The sequence below is a fragment of the Sceloporus undulatus genome, chromosome 1 (assembly GCF_019175285.1).
Source record: "Sceloporus undulatus isolate JIND9_A2432 ecotype Alabama chromosome 1, SceUnd_v1.1, whole genome shotgun sequence".
Lineage (NCBI taxonomy): Eukaryota > Metazoa > Chordata > Lepidosauria > Squamata > Phrynosomatidae > Sceloporus > Sceloporus undulatus.
In genome coordinates this window covers 381093432-381114939 of record NC_056522.1, presented here as the reverse complement: position 1 = coordinate 381114939, position 21508 = coordinate 381093432, and the positions used below count along the sequence as shown (strand labels likewise).

The window sequence follows — 21508 nt, the reverse complement described above, 5'->3', positions numbered from 1 at the left end:
TTTGTGTGTTTAGGGGAGCTGTCTCTTTCATTCTTCAGAACACCTAGTAAATCCAGAAAGAAAGCATTCCTTCTTAGTGAAGAAAGGAATGTTCAGTTTTTATTCCCTTTCTATCAAAACCATATAAAGAAACTTAAACAATTTATGGGCATACATTTCTGTGTTGCATTGCAGTGGCATTGAAAACTACTAATGAAATTAATTTGCTCAGTGAAATATTACAGTAGATGTTTATTGCCCGGTCCTACTTCTTGAAAAATTACTTGTTACAAGCTACTTGTTCTTTCTAGTTCATCTGGCAGGAATGGTGCCATGTATCTCCACTTAAATACTTTTTCACAGAACCAGGCCTTTGGTATTCAGTACAGCATTCCCCAAAGGACCAAAACCTGGTGGCATGACTCCTTTTTCAATATTTGGTGGAGAAAAAGGTTTGAAAGTGTGGTGGAAATTCCTTTTTGAAATATAAAAACTATAGAAAGATGGAGTCACCTTTGTCAGCCAGAGAGATGGTTTTTGAAATAAAGGCTTGGAGTTTAGGAAAACTAGAGGAAAGGAATAGTGAGGGCATCTTGACCTGAATGGAAGCTGGCACCAGTAAGAAAGACATAACATAAACTACTGAGATAAAGACATTCAGAAGCAAGGTTAGGATGAATTCCACTGAATTCCTAAAGGAGGGGTAAATAGTGATGATGCAGTTTTAATGTATGCATGTATTTCTGTTCTGATTGTAAGAATTCTATATGTTTAAATTGTAATTAGCCAATCAGGTGTATTGAAGAAGCTTCTTTGTCTTGAATAATATAAAAAGAGCCATTTTGTCTTGTTCGGGGTTCTCAGCTTTTTGGAACTTGAATTCCACTGAGTTCAATGTTTTCCTCTGTTGACAACTGGAAATAAACTTATGGATTTTCAATTACTAGGTCCTCTTGCCAATCCTATTGATCTGCCAATCCTAGAAATCTAAGTTTCCTGAAATTTCTGTTACAAAAGTTTTCTTGGCCCACAAGGCTGTTATCCCCAATAAGCAAATGTGACATTTCTGGGATCCTGTTTTACAGAACAGATAAAGAAACTGTTTGAGATTTGAAGGAGCATAATTCAACTCTTGTTCTGTACATAGCTAACAAAATGAAATTCAATACGGAGAAATGTAAGGTACTGCACTTAGGGCTGAAAAACAAAATGCATAGATACAGGATGCAGGACACCTGGCTGAATAAGACTACATGTGAAAGGGATCTAGGAGTCGAAAGTAGACCAAAAGATGAACATGAGTCAACAGTGCAGTGTGGCAGCTAAAAAGGCCAATGCGATTTTAGGCTGCATCAATAGAAGTATAGTGTCTAGATCAAGGCAAGTAATAGTGCCACTCTATTCTGCTTTGGTCAGGCCCCACCTGGAATATTGTGTCCAGTTCTGGGCACCACAAATAAAAAAGGACATTGAGAAACTGGAGCCATGTGTCCAAAGGAGGGCGACTAAAATGGTGAAAGGTCTGGAAACCCTGAAGCCCTATGAGGAACGACTCAGGGAGCTGGGGATGTTTAGTCTGGAGAAGAGAAAGTTAAGAAGTAATATGACAGCCCTGTTTAAATACTTGAAGGGATGTCATATTGAGGAGGGAGCAAGCTTGTTTTCTGCTGCTCCAGAGAACAGGACCCAGAACAATGGATGCAAGCTCCAGCAAAAGAGATTCCACCTCAACATTAGGAGGACCTTCCTGACAGTAACAGCTGTTCAACAGTGAGAAACCCCTCTGGAGTGTAGTGGAGTCTGTTTAACATTTACATGAAGCTGCTGGGAAGATCATCTGGAGACATGTATTGTTCTGTTGTTGAATGGTTAAGTTAATGATCCATTGTCTACTGGGAAAAACCCTGATGCTGGGTGGTTTTCATTTGCATGAGCTGGGTCTTGACTTTGGTGTTTTTCGGGACTGTTAGCCAAACTTTGGTCACTTTAACGGTTTCTTCTTTGTTGTTGTCCAGGTGTTTGTGGATTACAATGGCTTCCCTGTGTGTTCTGACCTGTTAGTTATTGGTATGGTCCAGAATTTCAGCGTTTTCAAACAGCATTTTATGCCCAGGATGGTTTATAACATGTTGTACTATGGCTGATTTTTCTAGCTGACCCAGTCTGCAGTGTCTCTCATGTTCCTTGATTCGTGTTTGAACACTGAGTTTGGTGGTCCCTATGTAAACTTGCCCACAGCTTCACAGCATGCGGTAAACTCCTGGGGCCATAAGAGCGTCTTTCCTGTCTGCTGAGCGCAGCATTTGCTAGATTTTCTTGGTCGGTTTGTAAACCATTTGGAGGTTGTGTTTCCTCACCACTTTCCCTATTTTGTCTGTGACTCCTTTGATGGGGACTTTGGGGATTTTGGTGAAGAAGGAGACCACATCAAAGCTGATTAGTCTGTCTCTGGGTTTGAGTTCGAGGTTGTTGGTTTTTCTATGAAATGAGCTGAGTCCTTGATGTAACGTGTGTGGGGGGGGGGGGGGGTTGGCCCATATGGGTTTGTAATTGTGTAGCCAGAAACTTGGGCAAGTCGTATGTGGAGGATTCAATGGCACTCACTATGGGTTGGATTGAAATGGAAACCTTGTGGATCTCAGAATGTGCAAATAAACAGATAGATACATAAGCAAGCGTACATGCATACTCTGGTTGCTTTTGCCGGAGTTGTGCATGGCATATACGGATTGCAGCAAAAAGAATGGTTGTAGGAGCCAAAATCTGTGGGTAGGTGGATACACATTAACTAATGTTGAAGTGTTAGTGATCATTTGTTTTTCTTGAATTTTCTGTAGTAGATGCTCCAGTTTGCCAAACCAAGCAGAATGACCCTCCTTCAGCAGCACTGAAGCCACCTTCAGTCACATCCAATTTAGCCCCGCAGTTAAATGATCTGAATGGAGAGTGTATAAATGCTCCTGTCTCTCAGGATGATACATTTATCGTGGAACCAGTTGATCCAGGATGTGAGACTTTCAATCTGACAGTTGATGTTATGGACATGAGCTGTGGTCCTATTAAGCCTGCGCAACCCTTAGAAGAAGTGGCACCTAGAAGGCTATCCCAAGAAAGAAGAGCAGCGCACCTATCCAGTGAGAAATTTGGCCCTGGAGGACAACCAGTGTTGGGACTGGGGTCTCAGATGCCTTCACAGCACTTGTGCGATATTATTTTTGGTACGCCAAAAGTCCACATACCAAGGAAACAAAAAACAGGCGGGACTGCTTGCAAGCCCCCTATGGCTACTCCTTATGCTGACAAAGCCAGTGATGGCAACAAAGTGGTAAGAAGTTGTCTTGTATTAAATAGTATTCTTTTGCTTGCGGGGTCAGGGAAGAGAAAAAGGAGGAGGAAGGGCAAAGAAAAGGAGGAGGAAGGTGGAGGGGGCGGGGTGACGAGGAGGAAGACAACAGTGATGGTGGAAGAGGAGAAGAAAGAGCCATGGCAATGGGGGAAGAGGAGGAGGAGGCAGCAAAGAAGAGGAAGAAGAGCGGCAAGGTAGCTTGGGAGGGCAGGGGGGCAAAGTGCCATTGTCCTCAGTGGTGGTGAGCCACAAACCTGCTTCTATTTTTCACTCCTGGGGCAACTCCATCCCCCCTCCTTCTGCTGCCTCCCCGACTGTGGCCATTTTGTTCGTCTTAAAGGCCTCTGCCACCTCCTCTTAGTCGGCGCTGCCCTGGAGAAGAAGGAGCGCTTCTCTGCTGGCTCCCTCAGCAGTTGTGCAGTCTGGCCTGGCCTGGTTCAGCCACTGGCATTTCTGGGCATGCCCAGGGCTCTCTCAACCCAGCCAGTTCACAGACAGGAAGAAGAAAGAGAGAGCATGAGCCTGTTCCATCCCCTTGTTCCCCCTGTCCCTCCCTCTTTCAGGATTGGACTTGAGCATCCATGGATTTTGGTATCTGCAGGGTGGTCCAGAACAGATCCCCCGTGGATACCGAGGGCCCACTGTATCTCACACGTTTCCCCCCTGCATGGACTTTTGAACAAGCAAATTCTGTTAGGCACAACTACTGCTCCTGTTTTTTGCCATTTGGGATCAGCAGACAAGATCTGTTGGTCTTTCATCACCGCTGCTTTGTTGTGTGTTCAATATATTTGCATTTGGGATTGGGTGACTAGGCTCCAAATTACTGTTAATCAAGCTCTTGTCTTTGCTGATGGCAGAAACAATTGTAACCCTCAATTAATTTCCTAATTTTGATCGTAAAGGAACAGCAGAGGATCCATATCAGTGAATGGAGAATCAAGGTGATCAACAACAATACAGCTGTTTGCCTGGAAGGGAAAAGGAGGCAAGTGGCTCTCTTCATTTTTTTACTAACGTTCAAATGTTTTTTTACCTAGCCTGATTTGGACTGTGGAATCTACTGCTAAGTTCCTTCAGTGGCCCTCAGTTTTGTCATTATGAAGTGGGAGCAAAAGAGTATTGCTTTTGCCTTGAAAGGAGCAAATATATCATCTGTGCTATATATATGCTCATGGGCTGGTGCCCTGTTAGTGTGTAAGTCCCTAGAGGGCTATCCTCTTGCTCTTGCCCTCCATCCAAAAATCCTCCACTGTCCAGTACCTGTCAAACCCTGAGAAGGACGGCTGCTGCTCCTTCTCGCAGCAGGGAAGGGGGTGGTGAGTCAAACCAGGGAGATCCAGTGACTCTGGGCTCTCGTGGGAAGGAATAGGCAGGTGTGCTCCATTTGAAAGTGTTCCCTCATTTCTCCTCACCCCAACTAGTGAGCAGCTGACTATCTGTGGCCTGAATACTCCCATCTCCCTGATTCCCTTCTGGTAAACAGCAGTGTAGGGGCCCATTGCAGGGGTTGTTAGCTGCCAGGCAGTAGGAGGCTGCAGAACTACACAGGCAGAGCTGCACACATACATGTAGGATCTTTCCTTTTATGTAGTTATGAGATAATATTCTGTTCAGAAAATATTATGCACTTCCAGTTCAGGTGTATTTACAGAGTGGGGAAAACATTCACATACTCAAACCTTTACCATGTCAAATGTCTTGAGGTGAGGATGTGGTAAAGCTTCCAAGATCCCTGTACTGGATTCATAGTGTTACTTCCCTGAATTGCACCTTAAGGGAAAGTAAGCAGGGAATTCTTTGCTTTGTCCCTTTTGTTTTTAGAGATATGAATGATATTTATTGGCACAGCAATGCGATTGTGGAAAGAATTGCACACAAACAAGTTAAAACTTTATCTGGAAATATCTATGTCTTAGAAGGGCGTGTAGATGCAAGCATCATGAAGAAGGAAGGTAAGAGACACGGACTGTTGTTGGAGAGAAGGAAGATGATGACAGGCAGTATTCTGATGGACTTCCTTGGTGCTGCTCAGCATATCGTTCTTTCCTTTCTTCATTCCTTCCTTCCCCAGCCAACTAAGCATCCTTTACCCCTTGTTCTGAGCTTGTTAGTCTGTGCTGCCACTCTTTAAACCAGCTTCTTTCCTCAAATGCAGGAAGAGATTTAATCTGGTAGAAACCGAGGCAGCCTCCCTGGTGTTGATGCTGGGTGTGATGTGCCGCTTCCAGGTCCCCATTGGATCTTGGATGAGAGCCTCCTGGCTAAAGGCACCTGATTCTTCAGCTCCCTCTTTAAAGACTGGAGTCTGAGGCTGGCTCTTACCATCGGCAGCCAAAGAAGGTCATGCCGGCGGGGACTAGATCTTGGAAAGATCCAGAACCATCAAGGTTGCACCCTAGAATTCTTTGCCATGTGATAGTTTAAAAAGGTATTTGTATTTTCAGTACACATTGCATTTGAGCTGCTAAACATACTCATTCCAGTCCCTAAACAGACCATGGAATTAAAAGGACTTTCTAAAATAATCCCTATAGGTGCCAAGGCACTGCCATTATAACTTCCAAGACTGTGCCTAGAATGTCCTCCTTGTGGTGCATAATTTCAAAATGTTGTGCATTTCTTATGCCTTACGTTCTCCCTCATCCTCGTAACTTTTCCCCCTTTTGTTTATGAAATAGCACATTTGTGTGTTGGAGAAACTTGAAAAGGTCTGTTTCTGCTTGTTCACATATTGCTTTTTTAGACCAGGGAGTAACCCAGAGCTAAACTTTGTCAGTATTTTGCCAAACTAAGGCTACTGGGTATAAGCCGTGAAAAATATAAAATACCAAATGAAATAAAATATTTGAAATAAAAATTGAATTTAAAAAATTGGTATAAAATACCAAATAAAATGAAATAGAGGCAGCACATTACAGAACTAAGAAAGAACCAGCAGCAAAGATTAAAGACACTCCTACTGCAAACAAACCTCCAGGAAAACAAATGTATGGAGATGTAAAAGCACCAAAAACAGTTCTTAAAATGGCTGTGAGAGTAAAAAGGTCTTTGTATGGTTCCATTTTGGGGCTGGGTCTGGACTAGAAAAAGGCACTTGAAGGTTCTGGGGAGGATAAGGAAACCAAACAGCTGTGTTTCAGGACTAGTTTCTCAATTTAGGGCCTCAAAATTGACCCCCTTTTTTAAAAATTAATTTTCAGGGGGTCACAGTTCCCCCATCTCTGCCTTAAAATGGTTTGAACAGACCCTGGAAATGAACTGCCAGCCAGAGCAAACAAAAAAAAAAAGCCCATCTCCACACATCTATGAAATACCTGCTCAAAAACATAATACAGTTGGTTCTCCACATTTGTGGCTTTGACTTTTTCAGATTTGATTATTTTTGGTTTTGATTAATATGTTCTGTCTAGGAATCGAAGTCCTCCAGCACAATTCTGCTGGGAGTTGACTATTGTCAACTCTATTGTTGTGCTGGAGAAGGTATAAGTTCCTAGAGAAAACACTTCTCTAGGCATTTGTAGGTCCTCCAGCATGATTCTGTGATCAGTTTCTGGCAGATGTTGACCATAAAGTTGCACTAGAGGACCTGGAGATTCCTAGAGATGTGTTCTCTTAGGTAAAAGAATAGTGTTTTGTTTTGTTTTATTTGCAGTTTTCCCCACATTCACGGGGTCCTTCACTACTAATCCCAGCAAATGTGGAGGAACCACTGTATTTGTATGAAGCTTAACAGAGAACCTGTGTTTCAAACAGGAATGCCATCTACATTCATCAAGAGGTTTGACTCTGGGATTCCAAGAAACTGGAAAATGCTTGTTGATGATCTGCTTCGCAGTTTGAGGAGGTAAATGTGGCTGAGACCATTCATCTACATTCTGGAATTGCCATGAAGGAAATGATTCAATATAGCAAACAACAGTTGTTAATTGTTAATTACAACTTGGAAGTCTTCCTTTCCTTCCATTTTGTGTGAGAGGAGCTGGGAAAGGCCTGACACTCTTTATTTTCACTTTGCTGTTCTTGTGCAGCCTTGCGCAATCTAGACTGCTGCTGACTTACCTCCCGCTTGGACCAGCTAGTTTCTAAAGTAGCCCTCCTGCCAATGGATTAGGATGCACTCATGGGTTTGGTCGATGGCGGAAACAAGCCACATGGTTCCCCATTCCTATCTCTTAGACTGAGGGTCCTTGTCACTTATCAGATAATCTGGATTCTGGCTGGTGTCATCTTTATCAGCTTCTGGTCACCTGAGTGCCCAACTCATTGTAGTTAAACCAAACAGGATGAGTTGGACCTAAGCATTCTTAAGTATTGGAATCTTGGGATATGTACATAGGGAATGAGCATACTCTCTGGTGGTATTTTAGGCTGTTTATTACAGTACATGTAGATGTGTAGACATACAAATAAATATTTTAGGGAAACACAGACATGTAAAAGTCTGGGCGCTGAGCTTCTTTACAATAAATTACAAAGTATGTAAGGTATCATGCTTTCATTACATCACATTGTATGGCTATCAAGATGTTCATTTTCCTAGGGTTGTTTTTATTTTTCTGTCTTTTATAGACTTCATAAGGGTTAACACATTGGGAACCTAACCCAAACCATTAAATATGTTCATTGGTTCATCCTCATCATCAGGTTCTTTTCATACTTCTCATAGGATAGAGGCATTATGTAGACAACGGCTTTTATACATATACAATTCTGTTCCCTGTATCATGCTCCTAGCCATCTTAACAATACATTTGATAATTGTATTATCTGTTTACAACTTCTGTGGATATTTAGGCATTCAAGGGTTAATCTTGAGCATCATACAATCTTAACAGCGTATATTACCACATGAACATATATCTATTTCAGAAGAGTCTTACCATCACCAGCATTTTCCAGCATCTTGGCGCAATTTATCAGCCTCTGATTTCCTCAGGAACAGCGCAGCTGTCTTCACATGTCAGAGATACGCCTAACAGGTGGTCTAATTTTTCAGATCCATCTTTTGCCCACAGCTAATCAGTTTTCCAAAGGTGTTCACTGCTCATCATCCAATTAAAACAAAGATCTTATTCATAGCCCTACCTGAGGTCCAGTAGGGATTGTAAACATCCTTCTTAGTGGATACAGCCACAGGGAAGTCTATTCACAGTCAGACTAATGTAAGTGGTCCTCTCATAGAATCATAGGCTCGTAGAGTTGGAAGAGACTACAAGGGCCTCCAGTCCAACCCCCTTCTGCCATGCAGGAAATCTCAATCAAAGCATACCCGACAGATGGCCATCCAACCTCTGTTTAAAGACCTCCAAGGAAGGAGACCCCACTATACTCTTAGGGAGTTTGTTCCAGTGTCGAACAGCCTTTACTGTCAGGAAGTTCCTCCTAATATTGAGGTGGAATCTCTTTTCCAGTAGCTTGCCTCCATTGCTCCATTGTGTCCTAGTCTCTGGAGCAGCAGAAAACAAGCTTGCTCCCTCCTCAATATGGCCTCCCTTCAAATATTTAAACAGGTCTATCATATCACCTCTTAACCTTCTCTTCTCCAGGCTAAACATCCCCAGCTCCCTAAGCCGTTCCTCATAGGGCAAGGTTTCCAGACCCTTCACCATTTTACTCGCCCTCCTTTGGACACGCTCCAGTTTCTCATTGTCCTTTTTGAATTGTGGTGCCCAGAACTGGACACAATATTCCAGGTGGGGACTGACCAAAGCAAAATACAGTGGCACTATTATTTCCCTCAATCTAGATGCTATATTTCTATTGATGCAGCCTATAATCGCCTTGGCCTTTTTAGCTGCCACCTCACACTGTTGACTCATGTTCAACTTGTGGTCTATTTGAACTCCTAGATTCCTTTCACATGCATAGGTCTCCTTAAGCCAGGTGTCCCTCTTCCTCTGTCTGCACATTTCATCTTTTCTACCTATGCACAATATCTTATATTTCTCACCTGCCCAACTTTCTAATCTATTAAAGTTATTTTGAATGTTGATCCTGTCCTCTGGAGTACTCCTCCTAATTTGTTGCCATCTGCAAATTCGATAAGCCTGCTCTCTATTCCTTCATCCATCATAATGATTCTGAATGATACAGACAGACTTTCAAACCTGCAAAAGTGTGTCTGTATCATTCAGAATCATTATGATGGATGCTTGCACTAGTTCTTATGCTCTTATAGGCTTTAGTAGATTACATTCTGGATTATATGCCCAGGTCACAACACTGGCAACTGAACAGTGCTGGCTTGTGACAATTGCTCTGCCAAGTGTAGCACAGGCAGAAGCCCTGCTGAGGCTCTTTCTGTGCCTCCTGGCCTGTGGCAAGGACACACAGCCAAGGAAGAGCAGTGAGGCTTCAGAAAGCAGCTGTCCTGGAGTTCCTGGTGGTGCCAGTCTCTTTCCATGCTTTGTGTGTGAGCCTTTGAATTTATGAAACAGCTTGCTCTGGTCATTAATCCTTTCCTCCAAAATTTCTGAATACTAGGAAAGATCGGAGAAGTGAGGATGACAGTGAAGGAGAAGATCCTGTGGAAATGGAGAGATTGGAAGAACTGGGAGTTCTGCCCAAAGATGTCAAGAAAAAGGCGAAAGCGAAAGATGTCACTTATGATGTAATAGACCTGCAGAGTAATAAAAAACTCGGTAGGTACATGCTTCCTTTGTCTTACTTTGAAGGATGTTGATTGTTAGTAATCACTGTTCTTCATTGTTGAGTAGAATTTGTCATGTTTTAATTTAACATTACACATTGAGTCTCTCTCTCTCTCATCGAAAATGATTGGGAGTGTTTTGGATTTCAAGTTTTTCTGGATATCATAATACCTGTATTTGCATATGTGTACATAGTGAGATATCTTGGTGATGGGACCCAGATCTAAACACAAAATTCATTTACCATATATACTCAACAATATATTGAGAAATTTATGCCCCAAAGGGCCTCTAAAATCCTGGGTCAACTTATATACGGGCCAATATGATAGTACTGCTTATAAAGCTTATAAAGGCAGGGAAGAGGGAGCAGGGAGGCCAAGGAGAACAAAAACAACTGACCGCTTCGACGGAAAAAGGGAGACGACTTCGCTGGCTGAAGGAGTGTGACCTGCTAGGAGCGTAGGCAGGACAAGACTGAGGCCCAGAGGGGGTTGCTCCTCCTCATATAGGGGGCCGGTCTTCTTTGTCCCTGCCTACAGGAGCAAATGGGAGGTGCATAACCCAGGTTACAGGAGGTCAGGACCCTCTCTGCTGGGAAATAAGTGCCTCCCTTCTTCATAATGAGTAGGATTTTTTTTAAAGGAAATCAAGCCCATAGCTAGCCTGGGGCAACTGGGGCACTGCCTTGGGGGGCCCAGCCAAAGGGTGCCCCAAAGAGACGTGGCTCTTACGTGCTCCATGTAAACAGTGGTGTGCCATGATGGCGCGCACGGTAGGATACGGGAGTGTGCAACCCCTCCCCGAATGTACTTTCTGCCCCAGGGCCCCTAAAGCCCTAGCTACAGGCCTAGGGAAGGTGAAGGGAAGAAGGAAGAGAGGAAGGCTGCATGTTGGATGGATGGACTCTTATTAAAGAGGTCACGATAAATGTGCAGGAACTAAGGAGTGCAGTGGAGGGCAGGGAGTCTTGGAGATGTCTCACCCATGTGATTCATCCACAGGGTCTCTATGGACTGAGATTGACTTGAGGGCTATTAACAATAAATAGCTATTGACCATGAAGCCCCAAGCTGTTGGCCCTTTCTAAGATGACTACTTATTGTTCACTCCAGTTGTCACACTAAATCAGAGCTTGAGAGCCAACATGATACAACGGTTTGAGTGTTGAACTGTGACTGAAGACCAGGCTTTGGAACCCCACCCCACTCCCCGGCTTTGGCATGGAAACCCACTGGGTGGCCTTGGGCAAGTCACACTCTCTCAACCTCAGAGGATGACAAGGGCAAACTCCCTATGAACAAATCTTGCCAAGAAAACTCAGTGATACATTCACCTTAGAGTCACCCTAAGTTAGAAATAACTTGAAACACACAACATCAACAACTAGTGTGTTGTTGGGAATGCAGTAGGGAATGCCTTTTTTACTTGGTTGTGTTAAATAAGTCGAGAAAAATCATTTGTTTCTGAAACAGTTGCTGCTTCAATGTCTTACTTTTTCTCTTTGTAAATAGCCCTTGAGCTAAAATGACATATGGATCATATTGCAGGGAGAAGCTGTGCATAACTAGCAATATCTGAGCAAAATTTTCAATGGAGATATTTTATTTATCTACCTCCACCCCATCTTTCTGCCGGCATGGGGCCCAAAGCAGCTTTCACTAATTTAAAACAAACTCCAGCTCAATTCTTATTTTACAAATCAATCAAACAAATTTGGTTAAAAAAGCACACGGTCAAGAACGACTTAAACAAAATTTAAAAAATAAAAGCAGAGCATGGCACTTTCAGAACACAATTCAAGGATCAAAGGCCTACTTAATTAACAAGTCATAATGATCTTATGCAGAAAGGTTGGGAATTATGGTCCCCCCCCCCAATTGGCTTTGCTGGCCAGGAGCTGATGGGACTTGCAGTCCAACAACAACATCTGGAAGGCTGCATGATATCTGACTCTGCTGTGGAGTAAAGGTTTGTAACAAGTGTTGTGTGCTTGTTTTCTCCTTTGGGTTATTGTTTATAATCTGATGCCTTGTTGGGTGGAAAAGGAGGCTGTTGTTAGAATCCTGGTTTTATTCTATCAGATATATTCTTTGGGGTTTAGTTGTGGGGATGATGGGGTTTGGGATATGCTTTGGGCTAAGGCAAGCTTAGATAGCGCTTGGTAGAATTAGGCAATGCCAGGTGGTGGTTATCAATTGGCCTTGAGACTCTTGTTCTCAGAGGCTTGGTATGCAGTGAGAGCTTGATGGGATGATCAGCTGAGGGGGAGAGATGGGGACTGGAAGACTGTGAGAGGGAGGTGGAGAGTGTCTGTTCATGGGCTTTTGGCAGGGGGGGTGGAGTAGACAAGATGGGGTTTAGGTATTGCTTTTGCTGGGTGTGGTCAGTCTCAGCTAAGAAGCTGAATGATGTGGAATTGCTGATTCTGGAGCTATCAATAAAGTGCTGTTGATTCTTAATCAAGCTGACTGGTTGGTTGTCCTGGGTTCTAATCCCGCATTCTGACAGCTGTGCCTGTTCTCTGAAAGACACTTTCACTCCTATATTTTTGTTTTTCAAATAGGTGCACAGCAAAAACTGTCCTGTTTCCAGAATGATCCGAATGTGAGTTTCACCCGCAGCGGCCGGTGTGTTAAGCCACCCATGCAGTACTGGTGCGGAGAACGAATTCTTGTTGATCAAGAGTTTAATGTTACAGTGACCAAAGGGGGCACCAATTACTTGGCACCTGTAAGATTTATTTTTCCATCTTTCTGTTTGTTCAGCATTGTCCTGGAATGGGTGGAACTGGCAGAAGTTTTCAACAAGTTCCTAGAGGCACTTTTGGTACGGATGGCAGTGAACAAGCCAAAACTAAAATCTTGATTAAGAGGCAGGTCCTGCCGGCTGAGAAAATGCAGTGATCAGGAAGGATTTGTGTAGCCTGTCCCCTGGGAAAGCCCAGACTCTTGGAGACGTCAGTGAATTTCCATGGGTGCCTTTTCCTGGCTGGCTGCCTTCCCAGGCTGTGACCCTCTAGTGAAAACAGACCCCATCTCTAGGGGAAGTAAGCAAAAGGTGGGGAAAAGAGGACTGAAGTAAAGAGGGAGGAAAAGATAAGAAGTAAGAAAGATAGAAGGACACGAATAAAGAGTTTATAAAGTTATAAGGGCGTTGGGAGCAGAAGGGGAAGGAGATTGTAAAGGGAAACTGCTATTTAAGAAAAGCAAGAAAGGAAGATAAGAAAGATAGGAGGAGGAATTTAAAGGAAGCAAAACATATAGTAAATAAAGATTGAAGGAAGAAAGTTTGATAAGGGGGATCTTTTGTGTTGAAATTTATTGGGAAGAATTATTGGACAAACTTGAAGAACTGATATATCAAGTGTAAATTGAAAGGAAGGGTGCGGCTCCAGAGAAATCGGGGGCAAAAATAGTTTATAATTTGATAATGATATTGTAAATTAACGATATTGAAGATTTAAGTGAATTATCTCTCTGCTTTCTCCCTTCCCTTGGAATATTAGGGGTGGGAACACATTGAAAATTGGTTTGAAGAAAGGGGCTAAATATAGAATGAATACAAGAACCCAAACGCAGAAAGCACTACAACAGTCTCAAAATCAAAGAAAATTCTCGACAGATTCACCCAAAAGTATAGATATGAATCAACTTCTTCTAGACAAAATTGAGAATCTCTCAATAAATTTGTCAGCAAATCTGGCTAAAGAAATTGACATTTTTAGAAAGGAAATAAAACAGGAGATCAGGTCAGATTTGAAAGAAATAAATCAAACGGTGGATAAATTGTTAGTAGATACACAAAAAACCAAACAAAGAGTTGAAATTCTTGAATTTAGAACAGAAAAATTGGAATCGGATTTGGCAAAATCTATGAATAAAAAAGAAGACTAACTAGATGAAAGGGCAATTTGGGAACAAAAGTTGAGAGAAAAATGCGTTAAAATAAGAGGCCTACCGGAAGAAAAAAATGAAGATTTGGCAGAAAAATTAATTACAGAAATTGCAAAATTTATGAAAAAGGACCCAGTTTTTTTCGATGAAGAAGTGGACAAGATATTTCGTATTAATTCACTAATTGCAAAACAGAAGGGGCTGCCGAGAGATGTTGCATTGTATTTTGTGAGGAAGCGCACACGAGATCTGTTCCTCACCCTGCATAATGAAACCCCCTTTGCTTTTAAAGGACAAGAGTTAAAGGTGTTGAAAGACATCCCCGGAAGAATTCTTCGGAAAAGAAAAGATTATATCTTCCTGACGACTTTCTTGAGGAAGGAAGCGATACCATATCGATGGGATCTACCAGAGGGTCTGATCTTCTGGTGGAATAAAAAAAGAACAAAAATCTCTACACCAGAACAAGCAAAGTCTTTTTTAAGAAAAGTAACAGAAAAGAATAAAGAATCTTACAAAGGAGAATCAAGACAACAAGTGAAAGCAAGGGGGTTAAGAGAGGACAAAAGAGGAGTAGATGAAGAAAGCTTAACAGTGAGTCCAAGGGGGAACGAAGAGGAAGAGGACTTAGGAGGAGAGGAAGAACAAAACTACAACCCCCTAGAAGACTCAATCCAAGAAATTGACCCACAAGAATTGTTGCTGGAGGAAGAAAGATTGAGAAGAGAGGAGCAAGAGAGAGAAACGGACAATCTCTCGAATTGACATACGGATTGTGAAATCCCCTATTCAAATTCAACCTACTTCCTGACCTTTTATTTTTTGACTACTATTACATTGGAATAAACAATTTTTTGAACTTAAGAAAATAACTAAATTGGTTGTCTGGAGTGTTTGAGAGATATAGACTTGGAATGTTCAGGGGTTAAATACACCACAGAAAAGAAAAAAGATCTGTCACTATCTTCAAAAACTAAAAGTGGACATAATCTGTCTACAAGAAACCAGAATTAAACAGAAAGATAAAAAACACTTAAGATGTGTTAAATTGGGTAAAGAATATATATCAGCAGCAAAAGTTAAAAAAAAGGGGGGTAGTGATATATGTGAATACAAAATGGGAAGCTAGAGAGATCGATAATGACCCAGAGGGACACTTTGTAATTGTGGAATTGTTGTGTAATAATCATAAAATAATGTTGGTAGGGGTATACGGGCCATTGGACAATAAAAATAAATTCTATAAGAAATTAAAAGAAAAATTATTGGATTTACAATTTGATTCCATAGTTATGTTGGGCGATTGGAATGGGGTAATAGACCCCAATATTGATAAATTTACAGAACGAAAGAAAAAAAACAATCAAGGGAAACTCCCGAAGGAATTTTTTAATTTGATGGATTTAATGGTGATAGAGGACGTATGGAGGAAAAAAAATGGTTACAATAAAGATTATACCTTTTTTTTTCCAACCCACATAAAACATGGACACGAATCGATATGATCATGGCCTCGTCGCATCTGCTCCTGAGGATTCATAAAGCACAAATTTTGACAAAAATTTGGTCCGATCATAACCCGGTACAGATAGATTTGAAATTAGGAAAGAAAGAATTTAACTGGAAGTTAGACGGTTCTTTATTAAAAGATGAAAAATTGGTTAAACAACTAAAGAGGAATATCCAAAATTACTTTGAGGAAAATTTAGATAAAGGAGTAAACGATCAGATGGTCTGGGATGCGTTTAAAGCAGTCATTAGAGGTTGGTTAATTAAAAAAGCGTCAGAAATTAGGAAAAAAAGAAATGAAAAATTAGACAAATTGAATAAGGAATTATAGCAGAGAGAGAAAACGTTAAAGAGCAATCCTAAAGATAGAAATACTCTAGCGGAATTGAAACTAATACAAAAGCAAATCTCGACCCTCATGATAGAGCAGATGGAAAAGAAATTAAAATTTGTCAAACAAAAATATTATGAATCAGCAAACAAACCGGGGAAATTATTGGCATATCAAATCAAAAAAGAAAAATCGAAACGAAGAATAAATATGATAAAAGAAGAAAGGGTGTTGACCGACCAAAATCAAATTAAAAGATGCTTTCAAAGATTTTACACTGAGTTATTTAAAAAGCCGCTGGTTAAAGAGACAAAAATAACGAGCTATTTGGACTCTATAACATTACAAAAACTAACCAAGGAACAAAAAGAGTTGTTAGATAAACCTATTTCAAAGACAGATATTTTACAAGCTATACAAAGTGCTAAAACTGGGAAAGCCCCAGGACCAGATGGTTTTTTGAATGAATTCTATAAAAACTGTGCGGAGAGCTTGGTGGATCCTCTGGAGCGGATGATGAACGGAGCTATACCCCAAACATGGACACAATCCATAACGATTCTGATTCAAAAAGAAGATAAAGATTCGACAAATCCAAAAAATTATAGACCGATAGCATTATTGAATTCGGACTACAAATAATTTGTGACAATATTGGCGGATAGATTAAAAAAAGTATTGAACAAGTGGATACATGTTGATCAAAGTGGCTTTCTCCCCGGTAGATTAATAAAAGATAACATTAGGAACTTATTAAATCTAATAGAAATTCATGGGGAAAAATTGATAAGAAATTGGCTCTTTTTTTTCATAGACGCGGAGAAAGCCTTTGATCATATTTATTGGGAATTCATGTTTGGGGTATTAAAAAAAATGGGGGTTGGAGAAAAATTTCAAGGTGCAGTAGAGGGAATATATAAAAAACAAGAAACACAGATTCTAGTAAATGGGGAAAAACCCCCATCATGCAGGTGAGACAGGGATGTCCCCTTTCACCATTGTTATTTATATTGTCCCTGGAAATGTTGTTAAATAAGATCAGACAGAATCAAACGATAGCAGGATTTAAATTAAGGGGGATGGAATATAAACTGCGAGCCTATGCGGATGATTTGGTCCTAACAATTGCAAACCCAAATGAGTGTATAGCACAAATGATAAAATTATTTAAAAAATTTGGAAAAGTCGCAGGATATAAAGTAAATGTTGAAAAAAACCAGCATTTTGGCAATGAACTTGACGAAAGAGGAAAAGAGGTCTCTACAGGAAGAATCTGGCTTTAAAATAGTTAACTCAGTAAAATACCTTGGTGTTAATTTAACAACAAAAAATATAGAGTTATTTAAAAATAATTATGAAAAAATGTGGAAAAGCATTAAATTAGATCTGGAAAAATGGGCTAAATTACAAACCTCATGGATGGGAAAGATTTCTATTATCAAAATGGCAGTATTACCGAAATTTATGTTTTTGTTTCAGAACCTACCCATAATTGGAAATGATAAACCATTTATGATATGGGATAAGGAAATTTCGAAATTTATCTGGGGAGGGAAAAAAGCAAGAATTAAGAATAAAATATTACAAGATACGGTTGAAAGGGGCGGATTGGCGTTAACAAACTTAAGGTGGTATTATTATTATGCCTGTGTGCTGGATTGGGTAGTAGATTGGTTCAAACTGCAAAAAAAGAGGTTGATAAATTTAGAGAAAATTGATCTAAAATTCGGTCTACACGGATATTTATTTTATGACAAAATCAAAGTAGATGCCAACTTCAATAATCATCTGATTAGAAAAAATCTTTTAAGAATTTGGAAAAAGTATCAAAACAAATGGTGTACTAAATTGCCACTATGGACCTCTGCAAACGAAGCAATATTTAAAAGGGAAGAATTGAAGAATGATTATTGGGTGACTTATAAAGACATAACTAAGATACAAAAAGGGAAGAGGATTATGAAAACCCAGGAAGAATGGACCAAGGAGGGTTACTCATGTAGTTGGTTCACCTACAGACAACTGAGAGAGAGATTTAATTTAGATAATAAAATATACGGCATCGGTCCAGCTGAGCCAGAGTTAGAAAAAATAATGACAGACCAAACAAAACAAATTTCTAATTTGCATAATTTAATTAGGAAATTCGAACTAGAACATGAAGTAGTGAAGGAATTTATGGCTAAATGGGCACAGGATTTAGGGGAACAAATCCACCTTGAAGAATGGGAGAAACTTTGGAAGATAAAAATTAAATTTACACAAAGTGTGATGTTGAAAGAAAATGTCTACAAAACTATATATAGGTGGTATTTAACGCCATTTAAGATCTCTAAGATGTTCAAAAATAACAGAAATAAATGTTGGAAATGTAAAAGAAAAGTAGGTACATATCTTCACTGTTGGTGGAGCTGTGATCAGGCAAAAAAATATTGGAAACAAATACATAAAGAAATTGGAAAAATTATAAAAATTAGGGGAAAAGCCACACCCAGGATGTATCTCTTAAACATAACGGACGCACAAGACCTAAATAAAGAGAAGGAAAAACTGCTCTTCTTCCTAATGACGGCTGCTAGAATCTCTTTTGCAAAATTTTGGAGACTTGAGGAAACGCCGAACATAGAAGATTGGAGATTAAAGGTCATGGAATATCTTGAAATGGATAAATTGACAATGTTACTTGGAAATGGCACCTTGGATGAATTTGGTAAAGTGTGGAATCCGTGGAAGGAATATCTAAAAAGAGAAAAGGGGGATTTTATACAGATGGGATTTGATGAATAAGGAAATGAGAAAGCAAAAAGAAACTCTCAGTGTTAGTAACAATATAAAGGGATATAAATAGGAAGGCGAGTAGTCCTTATAGAGGAATTTAAGGATTCTACGGAAAAGGAAATATAAGTAAGTAAACAGAGTTAGTAAAAGGTTTTAATAGTATATGGGAGGACACTGGTATTTAGCCTTAGGAAGGGATAGGATAAATGGAATAGATAGCAATAGTAATAGCCAAAGAGAGATAATGAAGAGAATTTATAAAATAATTATGATGTAATAGGGTAGCTATTTAGTTGAATTAGGATTACGGTATATAACTGTTTTATTGGTTTATATACTTGTAGAAGTGTATATTTTAGACTTTGTGATGTTGGAATTTTAAAATTAAAAAGAAAACAGCCCCCATCTCTGTGGCTCTGGCTGGGTTGTGTCCAGGGAGGATTGTTGTAATGCAGGGGTGGGAAAGGTGCTGACTGCGGACTACATGTGGCCCTTGGGGACCCCTACAGACCCAGAGCCCTCTGGATTTTAAAATTTACTATTGAAATGGTTGAAGAGTGGGTAAAACACATATACAGCCAGGCTTCCATATCCGAGGATTCTTTATCCATGGATTCAACCATCCACAGATTGAAAATATTTAATATACAGTGGGTCTTTGTTATCTACTGAGGATCTTCCTGTAGATACCAAAATCTGTGGATGCTGAAGTCCCATTAAATACAGAGATAGAGTAAAATGGTGTCCCTTATATAAAATGGCAAAGTCAAGGTTTACTTTGGAATTTATACTTTTCTTTTTTAATATTTTCAAGCCATGGAGGCTTGAATACATGAATAAAGAATCCGTGGATATGGACGGTCGGCTATAGTGGTGTGGCAAAATCAAGGTTTGCTTTTTGAATGTGTGTGTACACACACCTTGATTTTGCCATGCCATTTTATATCAGGGACACCATTTTACTGTCACTGTATATGATGGGACTTGAGCATCCACAGATTTTTGTATCCATGGGGGTCCTGGAACCAAACCCAAGTGGATACCCAGCACTGTATAAGTTTGCTGATTTGGCTCCCCTTCTTCCCCAAAACATGGAAACCAGCCACTTTTACCTGTGCAGTGGCATTTTACCATACAATTTACTCGTGGTGCATGACTTCAGAAATCCCCTTCATGGACACAAGAGCCAAAAAAGCAATGTGGCCCCCATGGCATTGTTCTAATTGCTTATGTTAATTGTCTTGTTTCCCAAGAGCGTGAGCAGTGCACGGCCGCAGGCCAAGAACAGATTCCGGTCCCCAAAGGAAAATGGAGTGGGTAACCTGGAGGCAAACAAAGAAGTACCTCCCAGCCAAGCTAAAGGTAAAAACAGTTTACACACAAAGGCCTGTTACAGACTGCCAAAATAAAGCTGCTTCGGGTCTCTTTGGAGGTATGCTATTTAAATGATGCCAGGGTCCTAAGAGTCCGGAGGTCGCGCCAAAGCCACACTCCATTCCTAAGCACTGGAGTGCAGCTTTGGGGCAGCTTCCGGATTCTTACGATGCATGCATCATTTAAACAGCATACCTCCAAAGAGACCTGAAGCAGCTTTATTTTGGCAGTCTGTAACAGGCCAAAGTTACTTTTTTCTTTATGTTGGTAGTCTACAAACTGTGAGCCATGAGAGTGGGTGGCTTTGAAAATTCCCTGGAGGTAAAACAACAAACAAGCTTCATTTATATACCGCTTTGTACCACCTAAGCAGTGTCTAAGCGGTTTACAGCTGTAAGCTAATTTGCCCCCAACAATCTAGGTACTCATTTTAGCCACCTTGGAAGGATGCAAGCCTGAGTCGAGCTTGAGCCCTTTTGCTGGTCTTGAACTTGCAACCTTATGGTTTTGAGTGAGTGGCTGCAGTACAGGCATTGAACCACTGCACCACCATCGTATGTGCGATGGAACAAGAGTTTTCTCCTCACTCAGGGCTTGCATGCTGTTCAAGGTTTAGGAAGGAATGCTTCAAAGGTCAGGTTAGCTAAAGATCAAGAACTGCGTGTGGGCATGTATGTGTTAAGTCTGGATGTGTTGCAGTTTGATTCTGGCAAGTTGACTTGGACCAATTTAGGTTACCACTTAGCATCCATAGCTTTGTCCTGGACTCTGCTCTTTTGTTATGGGGAGAGAGGCAGCAGGGCCTTGGGATTTATTCATTAGAAGAGAGGCAGCATGTGCCTAGAAAAATTTCTGAACCAATGTAAGTGTAATCCGCCCCTTGCATTCAGGTCCTCTGAAGGACATTTGCTCAGTCGTAGAATCAGAGTTGGAAGGGATCTTCAAAGGCTATCCAATTGAAGCCCCTTCTGCCATGTTTAAAATTCCAAAGCATTAACATCTTCCACTGTTGAACAGTTCTTACTGTCAGGACGTTCTTCCTAATGTTGAGGTGGAATCTTTTTTCCTGTAGCTTCCATCCATTGCAGCCAGTACTAGGCTGGCAACTGTGAGCCAGAGGACTTTTTCTTGAGCTTCCCCTAAACTGTGGAATGACCTGCTGGAAGAGATTAAACACCTGAATACGCTATCTGAATTTAAAAGCGTATGGAAGAACAGTCTCTTCTGGCATGCTGGTCCTGATGATTTTTAAACTGTGAATTTTAGGTGTGGATTGTTCCAATAGGAACATCTTATTTGTCCTTTTAAATTGATGTGTTTTTCAACTGTTGTGTTTTGACTGATGTTTGTTAATGGTTGTTGTTCCCTGCCTTGATCCATGGGGAGGGGCAGGTAAGAAATAATAATAATAATAATAATAATAATAATAATATAAAGTAATAAAAGGAGGCTAACTGAACTCTTAGAGAATTGAACATTCTGTTCTTGGCTTGCTTTTGTCAGTGTTCTGCCCACTGCAAATCTGTCTCATTTATTTACTTATTTATTTATTTATTTATTTATTTATTTATTTATTTGTATCCCGCTACAATGGTAAACTGTGTAGCTCAGATTCATAGTATGAGAGACTGAACTAAGCCTA

At 40.5% G+C, this 21508-nt stretch overlaps 1 protein-coding gene across 2 annotated transcripts in view; it reads left to right on the top strand.

The window, feature by feature from the left end:
* Positions 1-21508, top strand: part of MIS18BP1 (MIS18 binding protein 1) — a 39267-nt gene that overhangs the window by 8257 nt on the left and 9502 nt on the right. For both annotated transcript variants that reach the window (XM_042445773.1, XM_042445774.1), the window contains exons 5-11: positions 2817-3304; positions 4231-4313; positions 5150-5280; positions 7082-7172; positions 9812-9969; positions 12545-12807; positions 19746-19854. In XM_042445773.1, coding sequence (XP_042301707.1) covers positions 2817-3304; positions 4231-4313; positions 5150-5280; positions 7082-7172; positions 9812-9969; positions 12545-12807; positions 19746-19854 — 1323 coding nt within the window. The remainder of the gene's footprint in view (positions 1-2816; positions 3305-4230; positions 4314-5149; positions 5281-7081; positions 7173-9811; positions 9970-12544; positions 12808-19745; positions 19855-21508) is intronic.